At 38.2% G+C, this 22572-nt stretch overlaps 1 protein-coding gene across 2 annotated transcripts in view; it reads right to left on the reverse strand.

The window, feature by feature from the left end:
• Positions 1–22572, reverse strand: part of KDM1A (lysine demethylase 1A) — a 64177-nt gene that overhangs the window by 8094 nt on the left and 33511 nt on the right. For both annotated transcript variants that reach the window (XM_082862322.1, XM_082862321.1), the window contains 11 exons: positions 22179–22312; positions 19045–19123; positions 18330–18422; positions 17338–17444; positions 15692–15773; positions 14549–14643; positions 5581–5723; positions 5113–5203; positions 3785–3919; positions 2934–3007; positions 2040–2151 (listed from right to left, as the gene is read on the reverse strand). In XM_082862322.1, coding sequence (XP_082718448.1) covers positions 2040–2151; positions 2934–3007; positions 3785–3919; positions 5113–5203; positions 5581–5723; positions 14549–14643; positions 15692–15773; positions 17338–17444; positions 18330–18422; positions 19045–19123; positions 22179–22312 — 1145 coding nt within the window. The remainder of the gene's footprint in view (positions 1–2039; positions 2152–2933; positions 3008–3784; positions 3920–5112; positions 5204–5580; positions 5724–14548; positions 14644–15691; positions 15774–17337; positions 17445–18329; positions 18423–19044; positions 19124–22178; positions 22313–22572) is intronic.

Below are 22572 nucleotides of genomic sequence, written 5' to 3' on the forward strand. Positions count from 1 at the left end.
TCAGATTTACAGGTCCATTCAGCATCTAAGAAACCTGGTGATTTCTCACCAGTTCAAGAGTAAATCACACTGAAAACACTTAAAAATAATTTAACAAAAGATGTGTAAGACTGTTACACTGAGAACTATAAAGTACTGCTGAGATAAGTTAAAGGAAACCTAAATAAATGGAGAGATATACCATGTTCAAGGATTAGAAGACTCACTATTGTTAAGATGACAATCCCAGAAGGTATTTTTTTTGTAGAGACTGATAAGCTGATTCTAAAACTTTATAGAAGATCTAAAATAGTCAAAACACTTTCAAAAAAGAACAAAGATGAAGAACCTATACTACCTGATTTCAAGATGTACTATAAAGCAAAAGTAATCAAGACAGTGTGACAGTGGCATATAGAAGAACTGATTTTCAACAAAGGCTCCAAAACAAATAAGGAAAAAAGATGGTGCTAGAATAGTTAATTAGATAACCATATGGAAAAATATGAACCCTACCTCACCTCTCACTATACACAAATTTTTTTTTTTTTTTGCGGTACGCGGGCCTCTCACTGTTGTGGCCTCTCCCGTTGCAGAGCACAGGCTCCGGACGCGCAGGCCCAGCGGCCATGGCTCACCGGCCCAGCCGCTCCGCGGCACATGGGATCTTCCCGGACCGGGACACGAACCCGTGTCCCCTGCATCGGCAGGCGGACTCTCAACCACCGCGCCACCAGGGAAGCCCTATACACAAAAATTTAACTCAAAATGGGTCATAGACCTAACATAAGAGCTAAGCTCATAAAACTTCAGGAAGAAAACAGGAGAAAATTTTTGCAATCCCAGTTTAGACAAAGATTTTTCAGGACACAAAAAGCACAAAGCCTAAAGAAAGAGTTGATAAACAGGACTTCATAAAATTAAAAACTTTTGCTCTTTGAAAGATACCATTTAGAAAATGAAAACGCCAGTTGTAGACTGGAAGAAAGTATTTTCAAAACATAAATCTGACAAAGGAACTGTATCCAGAATTTACAGACCATAATGAACTCTTACAAGAGGACAAACAACTGTTTTATAAATTTAATTTTTTTAACTTTTTATTTTATATTGGAGTATAGTTGATTAACAATGTTGTGACAGATTTTTTTAAATAGGCAAAAGTTCTGAACAGACTTTTCACCAAATAATTGACATATGAATGGCCAATCAGCACATGAAAAGATGCTTCACCGTTACTAGTCATCACAGGAATGCAAATTAAAACCACAATGAAAAACTACTATACAACCATTAAAATGGTTAAAATTTTAAAAACTGGCGATACCAGGTGTTGGTGAGGTTATGGAGCAACTGGGGCGGGCATATACTACTGCTGCTGAGAATGAGATGTGGAAAACCGTTTGGAAGTTTCTTATAAAGTTAAAAATCTACTTCCCGCAGACCCAAATATTTTACTTCTAGATATTTACCCAAGAGAAAGACATGAATGTTCACAGTAGCTTCAATCATTTATAGCCAAAAACGAAACAACCTAAATGTCTGTCCATGTATCAGTGAATGGGTACATTCTGTGGCCGTATCCATACAATGGATATGAATATTACTAAACAACAAAAAGAAACAAACTATTGATATACACAACAACAATGAATCTCAAAATCAAAAAAAGGCACAGACAAAGGCTACATACTGTACAATTATATACTGTATGGTCCAATTTACATGCAATTCTAGAAAAAGCAAAACTATAGTGACAGAAAGCAAATCAGTGGTTGCGTAGGGCCAGGAGCAGGAGGGCTGGGGACTGACTGCAAAGGGACAAGAGGACTTTTCAGGGTGACAGAAATGTTCTGTATCTTAATTGTGGGTGTGGTGGTTCATGACTATGTAAGTCTGGCAAAACATCAAATTGCTCACTTAAAATAGGTGAGTGTTATTGAATATAAATTATATCTTAATAAAGCTGTTTAAAAACACACATACAAACAAATTAACAGTTTATCTTAGGAGGCTTCTCAAAGACATGTGCAACAAAATACATGGTAAGGGAATTTTACCTGATCCCAATGTTTAAGGGAAAGTGTAGAGAGAGGTGTGGCATTAGCAAATTCAAGATTTGCAAAATGCCAGTCAAGTATTTGTCTGTCTCTTGACGAGAGATACACATCACTGCAAAATGAGAACAAAGGAGCACAAGGTTATTAAAGGACATTACTATGATTCTCAATGGGCTGATGTGGATGATCTCAGTGGGACTATGCCTTATGTGAAGAAATTCTAAGTCAAAAAGCAGGACCGTATCTGTTTTATTAAGCCCTTTATTCCTGCTGCCTAGAGCAGGCCAAGCCATAAAGCAAGGCCTGACTGTAATTCCGGGAAAAAAAAAGTCTTCTTTATACTGTTACCTTGCATTATAAAAGCTTACTTTAAAACATTTTTTTTGTTTTATATTTTGAATAAAGCATGGACTTTTTTTTTTTTAAGCAAGAATGGGTAGCATCCCTGACTACAGAAAAGAGTAGATGTATGTGGAGGCTGGATGCAACATGCAGCACACTGTCACCATGTAAGAGTTCACTATCAAAAACCCAATGGAAATAAAGCGTAATACTTTCCTAGTCCCCAGAATTATGAGTTTAAAGCAATACCACCTTCTACGCCACTCAAAGACAATTTTCATTCATGTATCAAATCTTATGGGAAAAGGCTATCTTTTAAAAAAAAGATACCTAGCAAGTATCTAGGACACCGTTACACATTAAAATATAACAGCAGAGGATTAAGGAGCCTGACAAATAGTCCTATGTGCACAGATACCTTCCATTCATTAAACAATTTACAATACATTCACTGAACATAAATAAAAGCCCAGGGTGCTTTGTAATTTTTCTTTTAAATCTAACAGAAGGAACAGTAAAAGCTATCTTTCTGAGCGTTCGTGTTTTCCTTACCTTGGGGGATTGGCTTCCAATTCTTGAAGTTTTTCTTCTAGCTTTCCTTGTGTTTCAGCTAATTCATCATATTCCTGATAAAATTAAGAGAACTGGGTTGATCTTGATGGGTCAGAGACCCACCTAGTTATTTATACCACAAGGTGTAAGGCCTGGACCATATCCCTGTTCAGGTTAATCTACAAGTGTGCCTTAGCTGAAGGCTGGAGGTTGGGTCAGGGCTCAGGGATGGTTGTTCTCGGAGACAAGTTACAATGTTAGCCTAGAATTAAGACTGAGGGGGGTGGGGGCGGGGAGGTGGGGGAGGATGCAGAAGGAGGAAATAAAGAAACATACTAGTATGCTACACAGTAAGGATGAAAAAGAATAGTGACTACCACTTCCAGTGCGTTTACTGTGTCCCGAGCATGGAATAACCACTTCAGACCCCCTACAAGTGAGGTAGTACTAACACCATGTCACAGATGAGGTGACTAAGGAGTCTAAGGTCACAGGGCTAGGAGATACTAAGTTAGGGATTTCAACCAGACAGTTTGACTCCATTCAATAACTCTGAAGTCCATGTTCATTATCATTATTTTAAATTGTCAGAGATAAACTATGACAGAGGGCTAAACTGAGATGTGGGTAAGCTAAAGGATGACACTGTGAAAACAAGGCAGGAATTCTGCAGAAAAAGCAGACAAAATTAACCCATTAAGTTCCCACAGCTCCTGTGTACCAAACCCTCTTCTTCCTACTACAGGCACCTGTGATTGGCTAGTGGCTCTCTCTTTTCCAAAGTTTCCCGGATCTATACTATTTCTTAGGATTCCAAGTAAAAATCAATGAGGCATGTATGTATACCATACCTTGCATAAGGCAGTTAGATCCCTGTGTTTGCTTTTCACTAAGAACTCAGCAGTGATATCTCTGGGTGGCTTGACTTCAGATGCTTCTTTGTATTGCTGATGGAGTTCTTTAATTTTCTCTTTTAAATTTACCATCTAAGAGGGAAAAATACAAATTTACCATTCCAGACAGTAATTCATCACCAAAGCATGTACTTTGGTTCCTCCCCTAAACTGCTATTATACCAAAACAGGGTTATACTGCAAGGTCTATGGAATTCTTAAATACCTCTTCCAAATCATGATATTAAAAAAAATTTTTTTAATGACATTTTAAAACAGGAAAAAATCCTATATGGCTCAACATAGAGGTATCACATCACTATCAGATAAGGAGGATTGGCTCTGTCTTCCAAAACAAATGGGAGAACTAGGAATGTCCCATTAATAAAAATATATAATTAATTAAAAATTAACTACCAGGAAAAACAAACTGTCTCCAATTAAACTTATTGCTTTGGGAAACAAATTGTCATGATTTGCTTTTTAAATATGTAAAAGGTCAAATCATCACACAAAGAACCATTCCCAATGTTAGTTTTTTCGGATTTCTGGTGGTGCTACACAAGACTAGGGTGAAGGTTAAAGCTTGAGACTAGGAGCTTCACACCAGCTGGCCATGTTCTAGCCACTCTTCTCACTTCATCCATACCACAATCCATGAAGAAGATGTGCCAGAGACCTCTTCATTTGACAAGATGACGAAATGAGGTACAGTGAGAGAATGAGGCAAGAGTCCAGTCACAAGATGCACCAGATTTTGCATCATAAAGCCCCCAAGTTTGCAGCTGGCAGGATGAGGAGAAACAAATGGTTTCCCAGTCTGGAGCTGGGGCTCTGGAAGATGGCATAAACAAAGGCCCCCTTACAGGTACCACTGGGGAATATCCCCATATTGGCACCTCAAGTGAAATAATTATGCCAATGAATTATGGTACTGGCTGCTGACATGTTGTCTTCATCAGTGGGAACTTAACCCCAGCACAGCTGATCTCCTTCTCATCCTAGACTTCAGCAGAGGGCACTAGGCCAGCTTTGCAACAGGCAACAGCAACCTGACACAGGAAAGATCTATTTCCCCCAGCATCAATTTACCAATAATGCCATACAGAAAGACTGACAGATAATACAGTGCCTTTTGCTAGTCATTATTTTCTTAACAATAATGAGCTGTGCAGACTTTCTCTCCCATGGAGAAAAAAAACCAGAAATGCTTTTAAATTTCTAAATTAAAGGCCTTTCTCCCCTACTGATGCATCTTCAGCTATGAAAAAAATATAAAATTTCACCTTATTAAGAAGTTCTTTCAGTTCCTCCTGAGTTTTCACTATCTTCTTCCAATGTTCAATCTGCTCATCTTTGACATGCTTTTCTTGTAACCTGAAGAGACAATATATATGCTCCGGCCACACAGCCAGCCTTGCTGAGTAAGACAGGTGCCCATCAGAAACATTTGATGGCATCAAGGCCCTCTAAAATTTCTAATACTTTGGAATAAGAAAGTTGGCTGGTGGCAAATTATTTTCTAGGCTATGTTAAATACAGTTAATTCAATACCATAGAAGACATGAATTTTACAATCGAGAGAGCCTTAAGGATCATGTAATTATTTTAAATAGCTTTACTTTTGGATTTAACTATTTCACAAGAAAATAAGTGAAAACTAGCTCAAATAAGATTTGATGAAAACTTTAAACATTAAATAGCAAATCTATAAACGGAATCTATAATACAACAAGCGGTATCAAAGTACTTACTGAATGACAACTTCCAATGCCTGGCCAAGGGACACAGGCTTATTATTGAGGACATTGAAGTCTAGTTGATGACTAAGGTAAGATGTAGCTTCTAGCAACCGGTTAAACTCTTGCTCTACCATTTCATCTTTCTCTTTAGGAACCTGAAAATTTGAAGTATGGCAGAGTTGGTCCTTACACGACTAAACATAACCATCCATGAAAACACAAATGCTCTACAGTTTAAAAGGTCAAAATATGTATCTCAAAGGGGAAACCTTTGAGGACAATGATTCAAACTGTCTTTTCTATGAAGTGGTCAATTCCATTAAATGAGATATGAAATGTTTCAGCCCAGATATTTTCCTATTCTCACGATTTTGCCCTCAGAGCTGGGACTCTACCTTTATTAACAGCCACAGGATTCACATTGGTGTTGAGTGAAGTCATGTGGAGCCCAAGATGCCCTGGAGTTGACATGCACTGAGATAAGCTGGGCTGACATGCAGACAACACACTGGAGAAGTCCCAGAGAACAAAGACTATGTTAACACACCTGAGCACCTTCCAGAATAAGGACAGGATGAAAAAATAAGAAGCCCAAGGTATCTGCTTCCCCTCAAAGACGACAATTTCAGGTAGGAGTAGGGAAGAGAGAAGTGAAATTCATGGCTATTAATAAGAACACAACAGCATCTTAATTCTTTCTCAGAGTAATAGTGTTTTATGGCACCAATTAAGTTCAGAGTTGAATATCCAATGCTCTTAGACTATGAGTGACTGAGGTACCAGGTCTGGCTCACTACTGTGGAGTAAGAGAACAGATTGCAAAGCAGATCATCAAGCTGCAAGACCATGCTCCTAATCCCTGCTGTGCCCCTACCTAGTGATACCATCAGTTAGCTGACACAAATTCCTCTGCTACTGCTTAATTCAGCCCCAGAGTAAACTGTATCTACAATCCTATTGCTGAATTCATGGGAATAGCGAGAAGGAAAAAGCATGTCTAAGGCAAGCATCTCTTGCCATAAAAAGCTAGGCATCAGGACTTCCCTGGTGGTCCAGTGGTCAAGACTCCGTGCTCCCAATGCAGGGGGCCTGGGTTCAATCCCTGGTCAGGGAACTAGATCCCGCATGCCACAACGAAAGATCCCACGTGTGGCAACAAAGATCCCACGTGCCACAACTAAGAGTCGGCACAGCCAAATAAATACATAAAAAAAAAAAAAAGGTGCTAGGCACCAACTGGGAAACAGGATTCAAAATTTGGATTTTCACTTTACCATCAACCTAAAATTGGTAACAAGAAAACAAAACATGAAAGTAAGCCCTAATAATCACTAAGGCTGAGGAAGAATGATCTACAATTAGAGGTAACTATTATGGACAAGATCATCACAGTAAAACTCTGCTTCTCATCTGCAACTCCTTCAGTTTTGCCCTTCCCAATTAAATGGATGCTTTCGAAGCACTAGCCTCTGCCCCTTCACTGATGAGTCACACAGTAACTCTTAGCAGATGAGCCATGGTATAGCAAAAAAGAATATGGTGAGAAGTATAATCTGCACCAAAACAAAGGGAAAAGAACTGCAACTCTCCTTTGGAACTGTAAATTATGACAAGACACTATAACTAATTCAATCAAAATAATATTTTAAAGCATCAAGTTCTAAAAGATCACACATGGGAGAGATCAGGAAATCTTTATGAATTAGAGAATCCCCCTTAGCCTTAGAAATAGAAACCCCTGAGAATCTTTTGGTTTATGTTGAGAAATAAGGCAGTGAATCAGGCTTTGGATGCTTGGTGCCATTTATATATCAGGGTGGTACCTAGGACTTGGTACCTAGGACTTGGTGGATCAAACACATCTGACCTACCCATTCAAGTCCAGGGCCAAAGAAAGGAGTTCTTGGTGACATCGCTACTTGTTTTGATTACACAGCTATCAGAGCTGATGGAAGTGACCTTCTTGTCAGGAATTTCATTTACTTTCCCGTCAGTTACATATACTCTATATATGATGGTCACATAAAGAACAGCTCAAAGCAATGCTGAAATTTTGCTTGGTGTTAATTCCCGCAGTGATGTTACAAAAGATGGTTCTAAATTTGGTGCTCCTTTAAAAAGGAAACAATCACATTTTCAATATGAAATCTACATAGTTATGAGCTCTTCACTGATCACAGATACAATATGAATGACTGCTTTTCCTGGAGTACAAATGGTGATATTTCTACATGTGGCTTCTAAAATGCCTAGCAGGAGGATGCTATAGCAGCAAGAGGGATCAGATCACATATGCCTCTACAATAGGACAGAAAGTGCCAATACGCCAAGTTTGCAAATGGTACAGATTAAAGCTCTTCCAGTGTCAATTGGATGGCTTGCTTTAGACAAGCTCTAATCTTTACAGCTAGAGTGACAGTCACATAGGGAAGTTCATACTGAAAAAGTACGCAGCACTCAAAGGCTCAGTATCTGGGGTCCAGGGTGTGTGGTACAGAAATATTTAAAGGGACACTGTCAAGGTTAGAGGGACCAAATTTGACCTTTTGTTTCTTCCCTCTGTTTGCTGAGCAGCCCAATTGATTCGTTACACTTTCCCCTTTAGTCCACCCACACCCCCGACAAAAAACTTGACTTTTTACATGCTCTTTCAATGACAAATACTCAAATGGCACCAGCCCAACATACAGGTGCAACTCTACAACAAACCAGTGGGAATGTATGATGGACGGGATCTTTGGAAGGGAAAGATTTAAGTTTCAGGCTTTTAATGGGTTACTGTAAACAGTGAGGAAAATGAATTGAAAAATTATGAAAGAAAAATACCTTGACAGTGTCCTTTTAACCAGTGCAGCAGAGAGAGAAATAAACTGTAAATAAGAGCCCACAGCCAAGCCAAGTTTAGTTTTGTAAGACGGCAGTAGAATCAAGGCTTTAAACACACAGCATGACAGAAGCATTGTGAGCTCAGAAGCTGCAACTACCACAGAGATAAGGAACAGACTGTACAGAGACTAAAACGAGAGAGTCAAGGCACAGAAATGGTCAAAAGAAAGGCACTTTGGGTGGGGGTGGGGGTGGTAAAGGGAGACAGTGCAGAAAGCAGAGAGGAATAAGCAAAATTCAGTACAAGAGAAAAAGAACAACAATCAAACCAAACAAACACCAAACCGAAAGATCACTGCTGCATCTGATACCAGAATGACATGACTGCATCTCCAGGACACCCCCTCTAACTCGGGGCTCCAGTCAGCAGTCAGGTCCCATCCATTTTCTGCTAAGCAGTTATAGGAATGTTGTCAGTGACACCAGGGGTAGCTTTGAAACCTGGATTTTTTCCCATTAATTTTAAAATTACACTTTAAAATTAAAGAAATATTTGGAAAATAGTACATAAAATACTTGTCCATTAGGACACCAATACTGACTGGGAGAAAACCAAAATGTGTTTTTGATGTATTTAAACCTTGACTCTGTTTCTAAAGTTAATCTATTAGATATATTCTACTTGACACACTCAGACAATGACAAGAACTTTAGCAACTGACTACCCTAAGCACCCCCTACATACCTGTTTCAGGTCATTTCTTTCCCTTTGGTGAGAACCCTTGGACTCTGTTAGTTCCACAAATAATTATGAAAGGATGTTGAAATACTGGCCATCTCTAACACAAGTCACAATAATTTTAGTTTAACCTGACCATTCATTCTTTTTTTAGAAAATAAATTTATTTATTTATTTTTATTTTTGGCTGCGTTGGGTCTTCGTTGCTGCGTGGGCTTTTTCTAGTTGCTGCGAGCGGGGGCTACTCTTTGTTGTGGTGCGCAGGCTTCTCATTGTGGTGGCTTCTCTTGTGGAGCAGGGGCTCTAGGTGTGTGGGCTTCAGTAGTTGCGGCACACGGGCTCAGTAGTTGTGACACACGGGCTTAGTTGCTCCGTGGCACGCAGGATCCTCCCGGACCGGGGCACAAACCTGTGTCCCCTGCATCGGCAGGCGGACCCTCAACCACTGCGCCACCAGGGAAGCCCTAACCTGACTGTTCTATTGTATATTCTTAAATTGCATCCTCAGAAAGGAACTCAGCAAATGTTACCAAGGCTTAAGCACCACATTTTACGCAGCTGGATTCCTATATTACAACACAGTGACAACACATAACAACAAACGAAGAAGCAGTCTTTCGGGAAAGGACCTTTGATACAGTTTCCTAGCAAAGAATCAAACAAAAAGGCTATTGCTTGAAACAGATTTTATGATTTTTCAAAACCATTTATTTCTCAATGAAAGGCTCCAAATAAATGGTTCCTTCAAGACTAAACATTTGGTGAGTCTCCCTCCTCTAAATGGGGTCTAACCCTGACTGCTTTAATCCTATTACACGGAGCATCCATATATGGAGGACAGATTATATGGAGCATCCCTGAACATGGTCCGGGTGGGGAAGCCTGTGTGACTGGCTCATGCAGAATAAATTCTGGGAGAGCCAAACAACTTTCTGGACACGGTCCCTGATTCTGTAAGGAATCATCTCAAAGGAAGGACAGCTCTCCTTAGTTCTACCTCTGGTTGCATTCTATCATCACAAGCTTGGTAGGTCTTCAAAAACATTATCCATCTGTCATACTTCCAGTCTGCATAAGTTCTCTAGCAGCAGAGCAAAAATGGAGTTAAGTGTACCTAGGTTCCAGGTACTCAAAGTTCTGAGATTTAGCCAGAGAAATCCTCAGGAAGAATTACACGTTGAAGAAAGTTGTAATGGCAAAATCTGGCCAACAGAGGCCATAGTCAACCTCCACCTCTCCCATCCCCATGCACTTCTACAATTACGGTAAAACGAAAGAGTAGTGGAAAAATAAATTTACATCTGAGGAGTTTCTAACCCAGATTCCCAAATAGCTAAGGGAAATGAGATATTGTTATTAACCCTGAAGGGAGAATAAGGACAACAGGTATATCCTTAATTCAAATAAAATTCAATGTGATTCTATAAATGGAGACTGTTGCCTCCCTCTCCTTCTTTTACCTCATAAGGAATCTTTCAGGGGATGTAAATAACTGACTTTCCTAGAGCAGGGACTAAGCCATGTGGAGAAGGCACACATGGCATGTCTAAGGAGTGCACTCCAGCAACTTCTAGCACATAGCAGAGGTGCTCAGTAAATTCTTGTTAAATAAATTAATATAGTTTGGAAAAGAAAAGTCAGTATTATAACTATATTTGAGGGGGAAAAACTTATTTTGCAACTTCAAAAACATTAAAGGAAGGCATGAGATTTTTATATTTATAAAAAGCAGGGATTGGCAGTCATGATTTTAAAGGGTAGAGAAAGACTTCCTTAAAGATACCAAAGATGTTTCCAAAAAGGAAGATGAAAACTGAAATGGCCAAGATACCTCTGTCAAAAGTATAACCACTTAAGCACCACTCTCTATGAATAAAAGTGGAAACTTGCTAAGTTATGATAGGTACTGAGTGTATCCAATCAATGGTATTTCTAAGAAGCCTGGCATGCGTTACCTTTCAAGTGTTATCTTTCTTCCTCATAATCAGGTTCTGTTTCTCTAAGTAGTTACTGAGTCTTTTGATCTCACTTAATAATCACACACACACACACACACACACACACAGAGTCTCTCTCTCTCACACAGTCACTCACTTCAGATACCTTTTCATTACTCAAAAAAAGTCAAACACAAAACTAGAATCTAAAGCCCCCAAGTTACTAGCCGTATAGGAGATGCAGAAAACACTCACAGTCATTTCTCCAGTCTCCCCCACCAATCCATGTTTTCAGTCCTCTCACTGGTGACTCCCAAAATGCTCCTGAAATATGAATTACCCTATTTCCCAACCCTACCCATATCTATTTAAAACTGCATAATTCAGAGGATAACTCCATCATCAGTTAATCCGAGGGCACCTGCTTTATTAGCTCCGATTATTTGTTTTTTTTTGTTTTGTTTTGTTTTTGCGGTACGTGGGCCTCTCACTGTTGTGGCCTCTCCCGTTGCGGAGCACAGGCTCCGGACGCGCAGGCTCAGCGGCCATGGCTCATGGGCCCAGCCGCTCCGCGGCATGTGGGATCTTCCTGGACCGGGGCATGAACCCGTGTCCCCTGCATCAGCAGGCGGACTCTCAACCACTGCGCCACCAGGGAAGCCCTCTGATTGTTTTTATAGGCTTGGAAGATACTTCTATTTATAAGAATATCCTATAGTAGAACCAGATTAGAAAGCCCTGTTCTAGTAAACCAAAGCCATAAAATAAACTTCCTTTGTCAAAAACAAACATACAAGCTCAACATACTAGCTGCCAGTCCAGGACCAGAGAGAAGAGAGAGGCAAACTCTTTCAGGGATTCTTGTGACTGTTATTAAAACAATAACAAGGTAACAAAACAAAAACCACTTACTACATGATTTTTTTTCTATAGCAGCAAAATGGCTGAGTATGGTGATATGTCCTTAAGACAAAATTACAAATGATATTAATAACTCTGAGTTAACTGCTGGCCTTGTATAGGATGGAATAATTAATTTCTATGTACTAACAACAGAACCATCAAATCAATCACCCTCTCTTCCACTGAGGCTATCCACAGAGAATGGAGGAACACATCTCATTTCGTTCAACAGTTCACTGAAGAAAAATCAATGGCTGAGTGAATATCATCACTCTAGGTGGGCCTCCTTAGAATACCTATTAAAAGAAAGCTCTCTGAGAAGGAGACTCAGCTGATGCAGTCACACTGGCAGTCAGAACTGCACACTCACCCCTGCTCCCACCTTCCCTGAACTATCAGCTAGGCAGAACAGAACAAGTGCGGGCATTAAAGCTGCAACACCAGACAACGGACCTTGGCTCTACAACTTATTGACTATAATGACCTCAGGGAAACATGCACATGCTTTAGATTCTTCCCCTGCAAAATGGGAGAATGAAGCAACTGACTGAGCGATTCCTTAGATTTCTAAAGGCACGACACATATCTGTGATTATAAGCATAAATTAACCAGGCTATAAGCTCTCAGTACTTGTCATATAAGCCAAAAGCCAGTCTACTGGTCACTGGTTGTCCATTCCTACTCTGAGCTAGACCACTGGGAACAGCATGATTAAGAAATATTAATGTCTTCTTATGTTTGATTGACTAACTTAAGGCAAGCAGAACTCAAAGATGCAAACAATTTTTTCCCAAATTTGAGAATGCTTAAAGAATCCTCCTTACCATTTGGCTGCTTCACCAAATACAAACAAACAAACCTAGAAAAATACTATAAAGATCAGAGTTGAATGACAACAAAATGCTGAAAACCACACACCAGCTTAACAACTGTGTACCAAAATGCTACTCAAAGGGCTGGTCCTGGTGAGATACGGAGCTTATGCCAGAACATAAACTAAACGCACCACCACTTCTTTCGTTGACAAAGTCTTGCTACCAAAAAAAAAAAGTCATCCTCTGAACAAACATCATGGTTAAATGGTGTGGTTTATTTACATTCTGGCACAAGATATTAATCTCATCCCATACTAGTAACCAACAGTTCATGGATTGGCAGCTGGCTATAGGCCACACTTCAGCAAATACTGGTATGTTATTTAGAAACAAGTGTTTTAAAAAATGTTTTACAGCTTATCTAATACCAAGAAAGCAGACAATTTCTTTGGATATCTCTACTAGGAAAAAACCCCTCACTTTTTACTGTTAGAAAGACTAAATGAACAGGCTCTACATTCAGGAAAGTCTAAAGAAAAAGATAGTGTCTCAAAGATCAGTGATAATCTTTGGTTTGGATTCCATTACTTCTTGAGGACTAATGTAGTATCTACTTCAGAGACCCTGCTTCCTCAATTCAATTCTCTAAATTACTGTCTATCTACCTAAAACACCTATCTGGTCATGTCACTTCCCCTGCTCTCAACAAGACTGGAAAAATGGGAGTCCATTATAGTACTCTTTCTACTTTTGTATATGTTTGAAAATTTCTATAATAAAAAGGTGGGAAAAGATAATTATTTGTGTATAAGTACCACCAGACTATGGGGTCTTACATGGCAGGGACACTGTCTTATCTCTTTATTTTTTACAGGTCTTTGCAGGGTAAATAGAAGTTTATAGAATTGTTGAATTAACCTCTACTTCATCCTTTTCCTTTCTACTTTGTTTATTTTGCCAGAAGGCTGCCCGCCCTTTCCCCTCACCCCCAAAAAAGCCCTGGGAGTAAATATGGATCCAGAATGGTGGGGATGGGAACCAAAACATTTCCCAGAAGTCTGTACTTCTCTGATATAAACTGCATATCCTAAAGGTAGACAGGAAAAGGTGAGGATGTCCCATGGGACCTATCACACAAAATTCTAGAGTTGGAATCTAACCACTTTTAATAACAGTAGGCTAAACTGCCATATACATAGCAAGCTTTCCCTTCCTTCAAATATAAAGATGATAGTGTGTTTATAGCCTGAGAATTGTAGACTCCCTCACTCCTAACAGGGGAGTTGGCAAAAATTCTGCTGAATACAAACTTTTGAGTTTCACAGACCCCTAAAAATTAGGACTGACTTACATAACTTATAATACAGCTGTTAAAACACTCTCACTCTCCCATACTGAATATCACTTCCATGCTACTATCATACCAACCATAGGAAGCTCCTATGCCTCTGATCAACAAACACTTTAACCTACCTAAGCATCAGGTTAGTACCACCATTTCGCTATTAGCCCATCAAAAACTAAAAAACTTAACAGCCTAGCTAGCCTAATCTTCATTAAGTATTTAAAGATAAATGGCTAAACAGGCATGTATAACCCCTTCCTATACAGCTCAGAGTTAAGAAACAATCACAATAATGTCACACCATTTCTACTCTCAGTTCATATTTATATGTGTGTATATTCACTCACATATTTCCCCAAAATTGTTTTCCACTGAACCAAAGAAATTGTGAAAAGTAGTTTGTTGTCAACTTACAGCTTGTCCATTAGCTTCATAAAGTGGGCATTTTTGCTTGATCTTGGCCAGTTCCATATTTACTTGCTTGCTAACCACAGCCATGGGATTCCCTCCTAGAAAAAACTCCAACAATTAAATTCAACATACCTATGAAAAGAGAACAAAAACCTCAATGCAAAAATATTTTTACTCAAAATTTAAAATATCAAAGCTTAGGGTACATGAATTACATATCAACAAAATGCCCAAAGTAAAATAAATATTTAAGTTAAGCATAAAGAAGAAAGCAAAACATTACCTATTACCAAAAATTGGTTAACATTACAGACCCTTCTAGATTTTATGTGCATAAAATTACAGACATATACATACAAAAGGATCATAACACATGCACTGTTCTGTGATCTTTTTCCAACTTTGCAACAAATGTGGACATAATTTCATGTTAATATGCAGCTACATAATTTTTAGTGGCTGCATAGTTCTCATTGTATAATAATTTAATCTTCTAATCTGTGGTTTCTAACATCTGCTACGTCACTGTCCAGTTGTCTATTTTCTTAGGATAATTCCCTAGAACTGGATCCGCTAGGTTAAAATCTATGTACATTTTAAATTATGCTCATATTGATGTATCTTTTCAGGAAGACTATTTGTCAATTTACCTCTCACTAATACTGAGAACAGCATCCTAACCAATATATTTTAAAATTGTATCTATGGCTTTAAAATATAAGATTAAACAGGGACTTCCCTGGTGGCGCAGTGGTTAAGAATCTGCCGGCCAATGCAGGCAACAAGGGTTTGACCCCTGGTCCGGGAAGATCCCACATGCCAAGAAGAAACTAAGCCCATGCGCCACACTATTGAGCCTGCGCTCTAGAGCCCGTGTGCCTCAACTACCGAAGCTGGTGCACCTAGAGCCCGTGCTCCACAGCAAGAGATGCCACTGCAATGAGAAGCACGCGCACCGCAGCAAAGAGTAGACCCTGCTCGCAGCAACTAGAGAAAGCCCGCGCGCAGCAACAAAGACCCAACGCAGCCAAAAAAAAAACAAAACATACATACATACATATATATATATATATATATATATGTAAGATTAAACAATTTTATGAGTCTCAGACCTTGTATTACAGCACAAAACTAAGAACTACTTACCAAGACCTGTTACTACCATGGCTCCAAGATCAGCTACGTAGTTTCCTTTGCGAAATGTAGCAACTCGTCCACCCACACGATCCTGTTTTTCAGAAATTAAATGGCTAAAGTCATAAATTCTAGTTTAACCATAATAACCTGGCAAGGTACCATCTCAGGGCTCTTTGATAACTTAAAAAGAAAGGTGTAGTTAGAGTTTACACGGAGTACAATGTGAGCACAAAGAGCAAATGAACTTTAACTATTTGAGAGAGTGGTAGGTAATGAATGACATATAAAAGGAACAGAATTAAGTGATGTGAGGTAGGAAACAATTTGACACCCAAAAGACATACTTAGTTACTGGTACTATTAGCCACCTACCCTAATGTCTCTAACACCAGTTGTACAGGCTGAGCAAGGGCCACTCACATAGAAAATATTTGTTCACAAATTTCAACACTAAAGGCCATTTTTCTACCTTCATGTTCTGACTCTTGCCCCACAGTGTCAAAGTCAGCTGTGAATGATTTGATATCTATCTGACAAATGCCTCTCCAGTGCAGCCCCATGCCCAAGGGCAGAGTGTCTACTGAGCATGAACTGTTGACAATACCTCTCATTTCTACACAGGCCCAAGTGTTATCTTTGCTGACTGTAGATTTTCAAGTATGGGGAAATCTTACTGAGCTGCAGTGATACTTCAGTCATGGATTACATGAGAGTACTCTGTAAACTCCAAACAAACAAATGAAAAAAAGCAAAACAAAAACCTGCACACATGGGTAGGAATCATAATGATCCCATTATTCCTTGCTGTATTCTTTGTACACAGGAGACAGAGGGCACACAAATGTTTTCTGAATTAATGAATAAAATATTAAAGTAAGACTGTATCAGGAATTATTTAATTTTGATCTCTCCATACTCTATTTGTAAAGAACATTTTAAAAAATTAGGAATTTGTAAAAAGCAATTTCAAAACATTTTGAAAGCTTTTATAAAATTTTAGATTGTTTAGGTTATGTGAGAAGTGTTTTGTTGTTGTTTGGTTTTTGTTTCTTTAAATGGTAGGAGTCAAGGGAGGTCTTTAAGCCACTGAAAAATAATTAAATCTCAAAAATTACTCATGAAAATGATTTGAATAATAACATCCTAATGGGATGTTCTTTTTTTCCATTCTGTGCCATCATCCCCATCCTCTTTCAGTTTCCATTTCTCTCTCTAGGACTAATGATAAGGAGCCAATATCTTGGCTTCACCAGGCTGTAAAAGATGGCTGCTGTCTGAGAAGCAACTCCTTTCCGTTTACAATCAAACAGAATACAATTCACTCTGTCCCACCACTAAATATAACTGCATCCTGTAAAGGGTATGCCCGAGAAAGCCCCCAAATTGAAAGTTAGCTGCAAGAAACAATGACCTGAAAATATACATCAAAGGGCTATATGGATTATTTATAAACTCTAAATACTCACTGAGCACTTTGCAAAGTTTTACTGTCAAAAATGCTTTATCCAATGTAGTTAACACTGTCAAAATACTTTGAGTATTATTTAAATCAGTTTGGTTCAGTTCAATTTGTAAGATTCCTTAATTTGCAACAGATAATTTCTTTACCATATTTCCATTAAGCTGGGCTTCTAAACCCAAAATAAAATTCTTACCCTGGCTTCCAGAAGTGTGACATCCATTCCAAAACTTTGTAACTGACGAGCTGCTGCCAAGCCCGAGACCCCAGAGCCTATAATGATTACCTTTCCTGTCTTTTTAGCTAAAATTAAAAAATGAACAAAAATTAAAATACTTTGTTGTAGGTTTAAGAGTTTTTATTTGTTATTTTTTTTATCAAGAAAATTTCTAGGTTCTTAACATGTTATGACGTCTCACAAAGTAACAATTCAGAGTTATTTTCAAATTATGAAAACTATATGAATACAAATTAGCAAATATCTGAAACTTATAAACTTTAATTCAATGTTGAAAATTCATAAATGAAATCCTTTATCTTAAGATTTACTTTTTCATTACCTCTGCCATGTGCTTCAGCGTCTGTGACCCTCGGTTAATTTATTATGAATAATCTCCCACATTTACCTCACAATTATACTTAGGACAATTTGAGCAGTCAACCAATCGATTCTTAAAGCTATTTTCTTTAAGCTCTACTTCTGCAGTCTTTAGTTTCCTTTTATGAAAAATTATTAAAGCATAAATATAAAATAAATAAATAGATAGATAGATGTATTAATTCTCAAAATATCCCTATCTTCTGATTCCTGGCAGACATTATCCAGACACCATTAAAGGGGTAAAAAGCATTTAAAAAATAAAAATGCAACCTTTAGCATTGCATTAAAGAACTGGTTAATGAGAGAAAACAAACTTCCTACTTTATAACTGACTTTTTTCATTTTTAATAAATTTTACTTTGTTTTTTCTTAAATTGGAAATTCAGTATCTTTTATCAAGTATTTATCAAACCAGAAATTATAGGAAATTCACATTTACAAAGAGATTTTACTTTAAATTTGACTTATAAGAAGATAAACTTGGGAATATTTTGGTTCTAAATATGGATTTAGAAATCAAAATAAAATGCTAAAAAGCCTGCTGGAACCTAATTTAAAACCATAAAATTCATTGGCCAGGTCCTTACTTGGGAGGGGCTTTATCCTCTTATAGATGCCGAAGTTGATAAGACCATGACGCTCTAAATAACTGTGAACTCGGTGGACAAGCACGGTATCACCTACAGAAAAATGAATTTAAAAACATGTTTATCTTTTTAGCACTTTAAATGGAAAACTCTTAACTCTTCTTCTATTTCTCCATCATGAAGTCATTCTATTCATCTTTTCTATAAGCTTCAAGTCATGTGATTCCTTTAGAAAAGTGATTCTTAGAACTATTAATCTGTGTGGTAGTCCAAAATGCATATCACATAATTTCGAATTTTTAAAAATGACATCCCATTACAGATGAAATGAAGGACAAAACCAACCCTTTTAAAAGTAGTATTATGCTCATTTCCTTTGGCAAAAACTTTACAAGACTGCTGGTGGCAACTGGGAAATGAGAAAGCCAGATAGACAGGCTGAATGCCAGCAAAGTACTATGTGGATTAAAGCTGGAACATAGGTCTGGAGAAATTATTAGCAATCTCTGAACTCACTCACCCGTCAACACAATTAAAATATCAGAAAAACAATTACAAACACACAAAATAGTTTTGCTGCAAGGCTCATTTTTGCATAGCACAAGAAGATGAAAATTCATTATCAAATTCATTATCAAGGAACCATGAGCTTCTGGAAGGAAGTATCCATTTTCAAATCCAGTTCAAAACCAGTCCTACTGAAAACACTACTTACTGTTGTAAGGCGCTTCTAATTGTTGGAGAGTAGCCTCAAAGGTCAGCTGAATCTTTGGATTATCTAACCACAACTGCAACTGTATTTAAATGATAGAAATTGTATTACAATCAAATAGACATATACCATTTGATCACTTTAAAATATCTTTTTAACTTTAAGGCCTCAAATATAGGTTTTCCTTTCAGTGAAACAGTAAGGGTTATATTCCTGACAAAGAAACTAATGAAACACAAAACTATGTCAAATGAGTGAATTATTAAAGAAGCTAGGAGATAATTTAGCCTGCCTAGTAAGTTGCCAAGATCATACAGCTGGGGAGCAACAAGAATTTAAACCTGAGTTAGTTAACTCCAGAGATCCTGAGTAGATACAAAATCAAATGATCAATCAGATATGTGGGGAGGTGTGTGTGCAAAGGATAACTCCTCAGTTTTGGGCTTGCACAACTAAATGAGTTGGTATGCCATTCACTGAATGAGGGACACTGAAATAAGAGATAATGAGTTAAGTTTCAAGACAACAAGAGGAGGTGAAAGACTGGCATCTAGATACATAGCTGGGGTTCAGAGGAGAGTTAAGGTTTAGAGCCACTTGCTTATGGGTGATAACTGAAGCCAAGTGTGTAGAACAGGGCTCCTAGTGGGAAAGAACAGGGGAGAGAGGAGAGGACCTTAAGGAACTCTAACCAGTTCACATAGTGGCCTGTTGTTAAGGATAAGGCTATAAAGCATTCAGAGAAGACAACCAGGGAGGCAGGAGAAAAACTAGAATAATGTGTTAAGCTAAGGGAGCTGTGTATTTAAGAAAGGAGGAGTCAATTATTTTGAATACTGCTGAAAAAGCAGTAAGATGAGGAATAAAAAATATTATGGTACAATCAATTTATTTACAATCAATTTATTCTTTTCAAACTGAATATATATCTGCAAAATGTAAGACCAGCTGAATACCATCATATTTACATCTTAGCTAAAAGTTAATAAAGACTGCTCCATAAACAAGTTTCAAAGAAAGAACTAAAGTGTAAATAAATTCAGGGCTTCCCTAGTGGCGCAGTGGTTGAGAGTCCTCCTGCCAATGCAGGGGACATGGGTTTGTGCCCCGGTATGGGAAGATCCCACATGCTGCAGAGCGGCTAGGCCCATGAGCCATGGCCACTGAGCCTGCGCGTCTGGAACCTGCGCTCCGCAACTGAGAGGCCACAACAGTGAGAGGCCCGCGTACAGCAAAAGAAAAAAAAAAAAGTGCAAATAAATTCAATTACAGAGATATGACCAAATCCATATGGACCCTCTGCTTTTCTCTGTGGCCACTGTCAAAGGAAAATGGAATTCCTCAAGCACACAGTGGGCCCAAGTCCATCACCCCTCAACACAAGCCTTCTTCCTCCTTCCATCTTATAATATAAAGGTCAGGTCATAGGTTCTAGTTGAATAATCCTAAAGTTGTGGTTTTAAAATCTGGAAGCAAAAGATGCAGTTTAACACGAGAGAACTGACACAATTCTTACAGTAAAGAATGACTTAAGTTCCGTTTTATAGCCAGAGACCACAACTCTAACCTGGGCTAGTCCTTCCCCAAATCTGGATTTCTGGTCACAGGTAATGAATCAAAGAAAACAGAGATCCCTATAAATCCACCACTCAAATTCAAGTAAAAACTCCCCTCAGGATGAAACAAAAAAATGACAATTTTGTCTGAAATCCACTTAGAACAAATGTTGACATGTTACACAAAGAAGCTGATTCAATTATAAGACAAATCAGCCTCAGAAATGCACATTAAGAATTTTCCATTCACTTAAAAAAAATCACCCTGTTTTCCTTCACAAAAAAGAACCTTTATTCTGTACTACAAAAACCTACCAATCACTCTAGATGAATGGCATTTAACAATCCAAATTTAGCAGTAGTTTTACAATGTAATGGTCAAAATAAAGACGTTAGTGGTGGCTAAAAAGACATCTCTGAGCTATATCCAAAATAACTGAAATTACAACATGAATTTCTTCTACTTTGTATCACTCCAGAGTACAATGAATATGTTCTGAATAGTATATAAAGAATTTCTGATGAATAAAGGACATTAAAGAAAAATTCACAGAAGAAATACAAATGACTAATAAATGTGAAAGAGCAATCAGTCTGGGGCTTCCCTGGTGGCGCAGTGGTTGAGTCCGCCTGCCGATGAAGGCAACACGGGTTCATGCCCCGGTGCAGGAGGATCCCACATGCCGCAGAGCGGCTGGGCCCGTGAGCCATGGCCGCTGAGCCTGCGCGTCTGGAGCCTGTGCTCCGCAATGGGAGAGGCCACAGCAGTAAAAGGCCCGCGTACCGCAAAAAAAAAAAAAAAAAAAAAAAAAAAAAAGCAATCAGTCTAAGTAATCAAAGAAATGGAAAATAAATGAAATGATTTTGGTCTACTACAGCAGCACAGATTATCATCGTTTTAATCACAAAAACAGGGCAGGGTAATGAGGGTGTCAACTGGGTCAGCCTCTCTGGGAAGCAATCTGACAACATGTATCAAATCTTTAAAAGCGTTCATACTTTTTGACCAGGTAGTTTTCCTTCTAGAACGCTATCCTAAGGAAATAACCAGAGATAAGAGTCAAGAATGTATAAAGCTGTTCAGAGCTTCATTATAATAAGCAAAAATGGACATTTAAATGCCCAACAGTTAAAGTATGACCCAACTGTCAGACAAAAAAATATTTTGCCGACATTAAAAATCAATCATTTAGCCAGAGGAGGAAGATCAACCAGATGAGAAGAACAGAATAAGGGTTTCTCTTACCCTGGGAAGGAAAGACAAAGTGATTATTTTTAATGTATTATTAAAAAAAAGAAGTGTGTAAAGATTCTTATTGTGTGTTTATGAGGTTATGAGGAAAGAAAAGGATCCCAAGAATGCATGGAAGTAGGATCTCAATTTTGTAAAAACAAAAATTATATGTACCTTTAAAAAAATACCTGGAGGAAAAAACGCCTAATTTTTAACAGTGGTTATCTCGGAATAGTATTACAGATAACTTAAAAATTCTTTCCTCTCTATTTTTCCCCCCATATTCTATATAAAAGTAATATGTACCTTTTACAATTCAGGTGGAAAAAAGCTGATGGGAAACTTACTGTGCGGTTTCTAATGAACAGAAAAACCTTCTGGGTTTGCTGTGGTCCACTGATGATATCTGGAAAACAGGCTGCTTCTTGAGAAGTCATCCGGTCATGAGGAAGTCTACTCTGGAAAGCTGCACCCTCCACACCTAACAAAGAAAAGAAAAGGACTTCTGGGAAAAGTGAAAGTGAACACAAAACTAGGGATAATGATTATGCCTCAAACTCCTTTCTTGCCTGAAGAACCTCTGTAAAGCTTTGCCTTATTTGCAGACTGATCTCACTTCCTTTTTTAAAAAAACTTTCAATTTGCTCAAAAGCTGAAACATCCTTAGGATTTAGTCATTCTTTTCAGCTTAACATTCCAAAAATCAGTTTACTAATGAGTGAAACAATATACCATATAAAG

Source organism: Leucopleurus acutus (assembly GCF_964270905.1).
Source record: "Leucopleurus acutus genome assembly, chromosome: 2".
In the NCBI taxonomy this organism is placed as follows: domain Eukaryota; kingdom Metazoa; phylum Chordata; class Mammalia; order Artiodactyla; family Delphinidae; genus Leucopleurus; species Leucopleurus acutus.